Raw genomic sequence first — 10,000 nt, 5'->3', positions numbered from 1 at the left:
GTCTTATCTGACCACATGACTTTCTCCCATGACTCCTCTGGATCATCCAAATGGTCATTGGCAAACTTAAGACGTACCTGGACATGTGCTGGTTTAAGCAGGGGAACCTTTCGTGCCATTCATGATTTCAAACCATGACGTCTTAGTGTATTACCAACAGTAACCTTGGAAACGGTGGTCCCAGCTCTTTTCAGGTCATTGACCAGCTCCTCCTGTGTAGTTCTGGGCTGATTTCTCACCTTCCTTAGGATCATTGAGACCCCACGAGGTGAGATCTTGCATGGAGCCCCAGTCCGAGGGAGATTGACAGTCATGTTTAGCTTCTTCCATTTTCTAATGATTGCTCCAACAGTGGACCTTTTTTCACCAAGCTGCTTGGCAGTTTCCCCGTAGCCCTTTCCAGCCTTGTGGAGGTGTACAATTTTGTCTCTAGTGTCTTTGGACAGCTCTTTGGTCTTGGCCATGTTAGTAGTTGGATTCTTACTGATTGTATGGGGTGGACAGGTGTCTTTATGCAGCTAACGACCTCAAACAGGTGCATCTAATTTAGGATAATAAATGTAGTGAAGGTGGACATTTTAAAGGCAGACTAACAGGTCTTTGAGGGTCAGAATTCTAGCTGATAGACAGGTGTTCAAATACTTATTTGCAACTGTATCATACAAATAAATAGTTTAAAAATCATATATTGTGATTTCTGGATTTTTTTTTTTAGATTATGTCTCTCACAGTGGACATGCACCTACGATGACAATTTCAGACCCCTCCATGATTTCTAAGTGGGAGAACTTGCAAAATAGCAGGGTGTTTAATACTTATTTTCCTCACTGTAATTCAAAGTCCTATGAGCTTGTTAGCATGTACATGTTAATCAATGAGCTATGCTTGTTAATTAATCGTTTCATATTGTCTTCATTCACTTCATCATTTATATTTCATTTGTTTCTCAGTAAATCTGAACTCTATATATAGTATTTTTTTTTGTATACAAGTCAGATTTATTTGTTATGTTGTTTCTTTGTGTAGTTTTACAGTACTACGCAAACTAAAGCTTAATGGCGCTCTTCACGAGCGAAATGAAGAAAGAAGCACCCGTCGGAAACTCTCTGTGTCTCGTTTATGGATACCAATGGGCATCTACAAGATATTTTTTTGGCTGTAATAAGAAAATTCTAGGACAGAACATCCAGATCTGATCCGGACTAATATTATATTTAGCAGAGGCAGATGCTCCTGCAGCAATTCAGGATCATGGAAAAGAGTAAACCAATGCACTCCATATTCATTTAAATTTTAAATTACAACACAGAAATGGACTTTGGTATTTTTAACATGGATTTGTAAAATATATCAATTAAACCAAAGAAGGTTCCCTCCTCAGCTCATCTGTAAATTATGGGAATTTTTTTGTTATGGTTCTACATAAAAATGTTCTTTTTAAATGTTTTTTTTCTACATAAAAAAATGATAAACACACTGAAGGAGGTATCCTAACTTTTTATTATTAATAAGTTTAACAATATAACAGTCAATATAAAGTACGTCAGATGAGTCACAAAATTATTGGCTTACTCACAAAGGAGCATGGAGAGAGTATGTGTCTTCAGTGGGATCTGAGGACAAACAAATAAACAATGCAAAGTGATGCAGTGAATGTATTTGAATGCAAAATTATATCATCTTATTTTAGCATAATTTTACATTATAAAAATATAAAAGTAAACAAATAACACCCCCATTACCCTCAACACCCTTACTACATCAACACCCTCAAGACCCCCATCACTCCAACGCCCTTAACTTCTCTATTACCCTCAACACCCTCAACTCCTAAATCATCCCAACACCCTTAACACCTTTATTACCCTCAACACCTAAGCACCTCTATTAGACTCAACTCATCGATCACCCTCAACACCCTCAACTCCTCTATTACCCTCAACACCTCTATTACCCGCAACACCTCAACACCCCATCACCCCATCACCCCAAAACCCTCAATTCTGCTATTACCCTCAACACCCTCAACACCTTCATTACCCTTAACACCTCCAATACCCCAACACCTGAGCACCTCTATTACCCTCAACACCATCACCCTCAACTCCTCTATATCCTGCAACACCTCAACACCCCCATCACCCCAACAGCCTCAATTCTGCCATTACCCTCAACACCCTCACCACCTCCATTACCCTAGCACCCTCAACACCTCTATTACCCTCAACATCTCCATTACCCTTAACACCTCTATCACTCTAACAACCTCAATTCCTAGATCACCCCAACACCCTCAATTCCACCATTACCCTCAAAATCTTTATTACCCCCAACACCCTCAACATCTCCATTACCCTAAACACTCTTAACACCTCCATCACCCTAACACCCCCAACATCTCTATTACTCTCAACACCTCCTTTACCCTAAACACCCTCAAAACCTCAACTACCCCAACATCCTCAACACCTCTATTACCCTCAACACCCTTGACACCACCATCAATCCAACACCCTCAACACCTCGATTACACTATAGTTTAATATAATGTAAGGTAGTGCAGTGCATTATGTATTATAGTGTATTATAGTGTAGTGTAGTATAGTGTAGTAAAGTGTAAAGTATTATAGTATAGTGTAGTATAGTGTAATGTAGTATAGTGTAGTGTAGTAAAGTGTAATGAAGTAAAGTGTATTGTATAATATTGTAGTGTAGTATAGTGTAAGGCATTATAGTGTAGTATACTGAAGTGTAGTATGGTATAGTGTAGTGAAGTGTAAAGTATTATAGTATAGTGTAGTATAGTGTAATGTAGTATAGTGTAGTGTAGTAAAGTGTAATGAAGTAAAGTGTATTGTATAATATTGTAGTGTAGTATAGTGTAAGGTATTATAGTGTAGTATACTGAAGTGTAGTATGGTATAGTGTAGTGAAGTGTAAAGTATTATAGTATAGTGTAGTATAGTGTAATGTAGTATAGTGTAGTGTAGTAAAGTGTAATGAAGTAAAGTGTATTGTATAATATTGTAGTGTAGTATAGTGTAAGGTATTATAGTGTAGTATACTGAAGTGTAGTATGGTATAGTGTAGTGAAGTGTTTGTAATATATTGTAGTGTAGTATAGTGTACGGTATTATAGTGTAGTATAGTGGTGTAGTGTATTAGCGTGTAGTGTAGTATAGTGTAATGAAGTAAAGTGTAGTATAGTGTAGTGTAGTATAGTGTAAAGCATTATAGTGTAGTGTGTTATAGTTTAGTGTAGTATAGTGTAGAGTATCATAGTGTAGTGTATCATAGTGTAGTGTATCATAGTGTTATATAGTGTAAAGTATTATAGTGTAGTGTAGTAAAGTGTAATGAAGTATAGTGTAGTGTAGTATAGTATAAAGTATTATAGTGTAGTTTAGTATAGTGTAATGAAGTATAGTTTAGTGTATGATAGTGTAGTATAGTGTACCCCCTGGTGGTCTAGTGGTTAAGATGCAGCGCTCTCACCGCTGCGACCCGGGTTCGATTCCCGGTCAGGGAACCATCCCCAGCCACTCTCAGTGCCGGTCCCAAGCCCGGATAAATTGGGGAGGGTTGCGTTAGGAAGGGCATCCAGCATAAAACATGTGCCAAATCAAACGTGCGGAGGATCCGCTGTGGTGACCCCTAACGGGAAAAGCCGAAAGAAAGTATTATAGTGTAATGAAGTATAGTGTAGTGTATTATAGTATAGTGTAGTTTAGTATTACATATTATAGTATAGTGTAATAAAGTATAGTGTAGTGTATGATAGTGTAGTGTAGTATACTGTAAAGTATTATAGTGTAGTAGTATAGTCTAATGAAGTATAGTGTAGTGTAAAGTATTATAGTGTATTGTAGTATAGTGTAAAGTATTATAGTGTATTGTAGCATAGTTTAGTGTATTATAGTGTAGTGAAGTATAGTGTAATGAAGTATAGTGTAGTGTATTAAAGTGTAGTGTAGCATGGTGTAAAGTATTATAGTGTATTGTAGTATAGTGTAAAGTATTATAGTGTAGTAGTATAGTCTAATGAAGTATAGTGTAGTTTATTATAGTATAGTGTAGTGTAGTATACTGTAAAGTATTATAGTGTAGTAGTATAGTCTAATGAAGTATAGTGTAGTGTAAAGTATTATAGTGTATTGTAGTATAGTGTAAAGTATTATAGTGTAGTAGTATAGTCTAATGAAGTATAGTGTAGTGTAAAGTATTATAGTGTATTGTAGTATAGTGTAAAGTATTATAGTGTATTGTAGTATAGTGTAAAGTATTATAGTGTATTGTAGTATAGTGTAAAGTATTATAGTGTAGTAGTATAGTCTAATGAAGTATAGTGTAGTGTATTATAGTATAGTGTAGTGTAGTATACTGTAAAGTATTATAGTGTAGTAGTATAGTCTAATGAAGTATAGTGTAGTGTAAAGTATTATAGTGTATTGTAGTATAGTGTAAAGTATTATAGTGTATTGTAGCATAGTTTAGTGTATTATAGTGTAGTGAAGTATAGTGTAATGAAGTATAGTGTAGTGTATTAAAGTGTAGTGTAGCATGGTGTAAAGTATTATAGTGTAGTATAGTGTAAAGTATTATAGTGTATTGTAGTATAGTGTAAAGTATTATAGTGTATTGCAGCATAGTTTAGTGTATTATAGTGTAGTGAAGTATAGTGTAATGAAGTATAGTGTAGTGTATTAAAGTGTAGTGTAGCATGGTGTAAAGTATTATAGTGTAGTATAGTGTAAAGTATTATAGTGTATTGTAGCATAGTGTAGTGTATTATAGTGTAGTATAGTGTATTTTAGTGTAGTGTAGTATAGTGTAATGAAGTATAGTGTAGTGTATTAAACTGTAGTGTAGTATGGTGTAAAGTATTATAGTGTAGTATAGTGTAAAGTATAATAGTGTAGTGTAGTATAGTGTAGTGTAGCATAGTATACTGTAGTGTAGAGAATTATAGTGTAGTTAAAGTAATGTAATATAGTTTAATGTGATGAAGTGTTGTTTAATGTAATGAAGCGTTGTATACCTTTTGTATGTCCTTCGTTTGAGTTGATGTCCATTCACCATTCTCCTCCATGGCTGCTGCTTTATTAACACTCAACTTACTAAAACGCACACATAATTTGGCTTCAGTGTGTCTGTGTATGTGTTTATATGCAGGGATGGAAAAAATTTAATACTAAAATAATATTAATATTGGTACAATATTACTATTATACTTATAATGCTAAATAATAATTAAGTATTATTAAAGTTTTTCAGTAATCACTAAAGTGCAAGAGGAGTACTGCTGGATGCTACAAATGCTGTTTCAACTCATGCCTCCTCCAGTTTCTGCTCCTCTATCTAAAGCTGCACCAAAGGGGTTGCCCATTAGACTCATGAATATATCCATAAATGATTCAGGGGCCTTCAAAAAGCATTTGTAATATCCAAAAGCTAAAAAAAATGTGTGTATCAAGCTCTGGTATCTGGTACAACAGCAGTTCAGATTTGTGGTTGTGCACAGAATTTTTTTTTTTTGATAATGCAGGAAGTTGGGCAGTAGAGTAGGTGACAGAAGGTTTATGGTTTATGAGTGTACATTGTGAAGTGGTTTAAGTTGAGTAAATAGGGTTATGGTTGGAATATGTGTATACGGAGCGTGTTGGCGTTAGTGAATAGGGTTATGCAGTGGTGGGCCATGTATTTGGTACCTGGGCCTTCAGTGGTGATGTACCCGACCTAATCCACCTCTTAATCCACCACTATCACGACATGATTATAGAAACCATCAATACAATACAAAAACGCAATTACAGAGAGAGACATTTCACATATGGGCGTAAATACCATTTTACTAAAGCAACAAACCCAGTTAAGACTCCAAACATCTACACTACAACCACCAACTGTGCACCTACAACATCTGGAGCAGTTCAGAACCAATATTTGTCTAATTACATGACAAAAACTTTAACATGTAAATAAAATACAACCTACTCACCAGAGATGCAGACTCATAATGTGCAGCGCCCCCCAGAGGCTGTAATCCAGTGGTACCGCTCGTATTCACTGGTCTGGAAGTGGAGATCAAACCCTTTCCTGGGCTGAGACACGCTAGCGAGCTTCAGGGTTGGTGACCTCCTCACCATGTCTAGCTTTTCTTCTAAATGGATTTTTAAGTGTCTGAGACCAAATAAATTTCTCTTCCTCCGTAGGCATAAAAAAGCCTAACTCAGATGTATGAACGTGTGCAGAGCTACACACGTGTTTTACCAGTCGAACTCGGCTGTAACAGTTTCCCTCTAACCAACCAATCAGAGGATGGAATGATGCTGAAGCAATTCTGTGCCAGCGAGCTGCCCTGTGAGGAGAATCTGAAATATGATTGTTTAAAGAAACAGAGCTATTCATTAAGGAGACTACGGTAAAATGCCAGCAGTACTGATTCTGAAGGCTCTGGGCAGATTAGATTGACATGGCAGCACATAGAGTCTGAAATCTGGTTGGACAAAAAAATCTAACATCCACATACACATACTGAAGCAGTGCAGCCGAGAGAAACACTACGAAATGAAGAGAATAAACTGTTGGGAAAAAATGTATACAATTTCGTGAAACAAATATTAGAATTTAGGTTGTAAATGTAGGTCAGTGCTTCTGATAGTGTTTAGACCAGCAGAGAAGGATTTACTGGCATTGACGGCCCACCACTGGGGATATGGTTGGAGTGAGTAAATGAGGAGAGGGTTAGTGTTGGTGAATAGGGTTATGCTTGGAGTGAGTTTATAAGGAGAGGGTTAGTGTTATTGCCAGGATTGCCTTCTTTCACCTTAGAAATATTGCTAAAATTTGAAATATTATGTCATAACATAGGGTTATGGTTATGGGTGAGTTAACAGGAAGAGAGTTAGGGTGAACGGATAGGGTTATGGTTTGGGTGAGTTAACTTCAACTTCATGTGGAGTTTCGACACTGGAACTCTTTCAGTGTTTAAAGGCTCTGGCATGGAGAAGCTGGTGTTGGATCTATGATAATCGCAAATGTTGAGCTATTTTATGAGTTGCTCAGTAGCTCCTAGTTTTATAACCACAACTGACTAACCCTAACCCAAGACTGTTGAACTTTTGTGGCATTTACAATTTTAGAAAGATCAAGGTTTCTTCCTCATAACATCTGTGTAAATGTGTGTGTGTTGTTGATTGTACCTCTCACTGATGAGAGCTGTTTCTTCAAGATACTCTGAAAGTTAGAAAAAAAAGTAACTTTTCTCTTAAAATATAAACACACACACTAGCACAAACGCACGCACGGACACACACACACACACACACACACACACACACACACACACACACACACACACACACACACACACACACACACACACACACACACACCTGTGCAGGTCAGTAGGTTAGATGTTCTGCTCTCAGACTCAGTGTTGTCTTGCTGTCAACAAAACATTAGATTAAATAATATATTTTTAATGTATTGCACTCAGCATTGATATAAATATATTTGTTTATTAGCCAGTACTAATTTCTATACATTATACACATAAACTACTGGCTAAATAAACTAATATAATTTACACGTACTGTATTCCCTCGAGTTTCGGCGGAGATGTGCACTGATGACCCCATCCTAACTTGAAAATATGGTAAGTAAAAAGACATGGCCTAGCCCACCCAGGATTCTTAATGTCATTACAGGATGCAGAAAAACTAGTAGATGTTTTTGTAACATCTAGATTAGACTACTGTAACGCTTTACTGTCTGGGTGTTGGAGTAAGTGCAGAAATAAGCTTCAGTTAGTTCAGAATGCAGCAGCAAGAGTCCTCACTAGATCTAGAACATATGATCACATCACCCCTGTTTTAATCATCTACACTGCTCCCAATTCCATCTCACACTGATTATAAAATACTACTACTGAGGTATAAAGCACTTAACGCTCTCACGCCGCAGTATCTGAGTGAACTTCTGTACCAGGATGATCCTCCACGCCTACTTAGATCAAAAGGTACAGGCTATTTGTTGGTACCTCAAATAATGAAGACTCCAGCAGGGGGCAGATGTTTCACTTATAAACCCCACAGTTATGGAACAACCTTCCAATCAGTGTTCGGGACTCAGACACAGTCTCAGTGTTCAAGTCGAGGCTGAACACATTTATTTAGTCAAGTCTTTTATCAGTAGATTTTTCTTAGGTAAAGGAGCAGATCTGGATGGATCATGGATATCGAGTGTTTGATGAACTGGGATAGTGTGGTGGTGTGGTGTGTCTTCTCTTATCCCAGAGATCCTCATATCTGTGTTTCCTTCTGATTCTCTCTTTAAGTTCTGCTGCCAGAGTGAATCTTACCAGAGTCCCAATTGCACAGTGAGATTAACATACAACAATTAGGAGACTTAATAATCCATATCCTTCTCTTCATGTCACCCCTCTTCTCTCTCTCTCTCTCTCTCTCTCTCTCTCTCTCTCTCTCTCTCTCTCTCTCTTTCTCTCTCTCTCTGTCGAGTTAAACATGCTTCTGAGGTTCCAGTGACCACTGGTCCGGCCCCCCCTTTCCTCCATGGATCTTCCCACCTCTGAGTGGTGTCCTCTTCATTTGGAGGCGACTCTGTGCAGCTGGTGATGTTTCTCATCAATGTCTTGGGTGGTTCCATGAAATTCCGAAGTAAGAACAGGAGCTTTGAGGATTTGGACTGTAGTTAATATCAACAGTCTGCTACACTGACTCAGGACTACAGTTTGCTCTGATCTCCATCACTGCACCTCAACATCGTTTATCTGTAATAAATGGACATTTGGTGGCACCCAGATGAGGATGAGGTTCCCTCTTGAGTCTGGTTCCTCTCAAGGTTTCTTCATTCTGCATCTCAGGGAGTTTTTCCTTCACCACAGTCTCCACCGACTTGTTCATCAGAGACAAACTTACACTTATAAAGAACATCTTCATTTTTATCTCCACATTATCTGTGTAAAGCTGCTCTGAGACCATGTTCATTATTAAAAACGCAACACAAATAAACATGCACTGAATTGAATTAATGAGAGGTGATTAGTATGGGGTAATATACTGTTTATACAATTTACACTACCGTAATGTATTAACTTTACAATATATATATGTTTGTGGCAGCAGGCACGTAGAAGAGTTCCGGTTTGTGAGTGGAGCATACTCAATGCATGCTTAAAACGTAAAAAATATTTTACAATTTTGTCATATTGCTTTCGTCATCATAAGATTGAAAAATCATAAGTCAAACCATCATAATTCAGGGACCATCATACTGTATAACAATAGACTGCAGTGTGATACTTTCACTGAAATATTGATCAGCTGTGCAAAACTAATAAACTTTTGTATTTTATTGATATTTATTTATGAGAGTGTGAGTAATAGATAGATAGATAGATAGATAGATAGATAGATAGATAGATAGATAGATAGATAGATAGATAGATAGATAGATAGATAGATAGTTCTCGAGCTGGGTAGAATAAAGTCATGCAACTCAGATGTGTAATATTGAAATTCTTTAGAGTAAGTATAAATATATTTATAATTGTTGTTAAGAAATTATTATTATAGTACAATAAATGTAACCTTTTGAGAGTGTTTTTTAACCCCAGCTGCGGTGTTTACCTCAATGTCTGATCCACCTGTCAAAAAAAAAAAAAAAAAGATTAGTTTCTAATCTTTTATGTTTATAACATCCTGTTGCTTTTCACTCTCTGCCTTCTAAACTCTACTCCCTGCTTTCAGTTCATCTCTTCATAGTTTCACTGTGTAATATTTCCTTCTTCAGGTTTGCACCTAAGCTATAAGAATCATGTAGCTAACAAGCAACAGAAGCTTATGGTTATTAGATTACCATAGTAAACACATTTGGCTGAGATATTAATATGGAAAAATGATTACTTGAGCTAATAGACAGTAAAAGTTCTTCATCTTCAGGGTCACTGCAGCTGATACGATCCTGATGATAAGAGGTA

General features: G+C 36.9%; 1 protein-coding gene across 9 annotated transcripts in view; it reads right to left on the bottom strand.

Moving 5' to 3' along the window:
* Positions 1 to 10,000, bottom strand: part of LOC310717229 (rho guanine nucleotide exchange factor 28) — a 32,562-nt gene that overhangs the window by 22,519 nt on the left and 43 nt on the right. For 4 of the 9 annotated variants that reach the window (XR_014530768.1, XR_014530769.1, XM_083524959.1 and 1 more), the window contains exons 1-5: positions 9,927 to 10,000; positions 7,395 to 9,667; positions 7,203 to 7,236; positions 5,039 to 5,117; positions 1,577 to 1,613 (exon numbers count right to left, since the gene is read on the bottom strand). The exon at positions 9,927 to 10,000 is cut by the window's right edge. Coding sequence is in view for 7 of the 9 variants with exons in the window: in XM_083524959.1 (XP_083381085.1) it covers positions 1,577 to 1,613; positions 5,039 to 5,089 (88 nt within the window). In the remaining 2 variants the exon portion in view is untranslated. Of the gene's footprint in view, positions 1 to 1,576; positions 1,614 to 5,038; positions 7,145 to 7,202; positions 7,237 to 7,394; positions 9,668 to 9,926 lie in introns of those variants that run through there. The other 5 variants (XM_083524956.1, XM_083524957.1, XM_083524955.1 and 2 more) reach the window with 5 other exon arrangements.

Source organism: Silurus aristotelis (assembly GCF_946808225.1).
Source record: "Silurus aristotelis genome assembly, chromosome: 22".
Classification (NCBI taxonomy): Eukaryota; Metazoa; Chordata; class Actinopteri; order Siluriformes; family Siluridae; genus Silurus; species Silurus aristotelis.
This window is presented reverse-complemented; position numbering and strand designations above follow the sequence as displayed.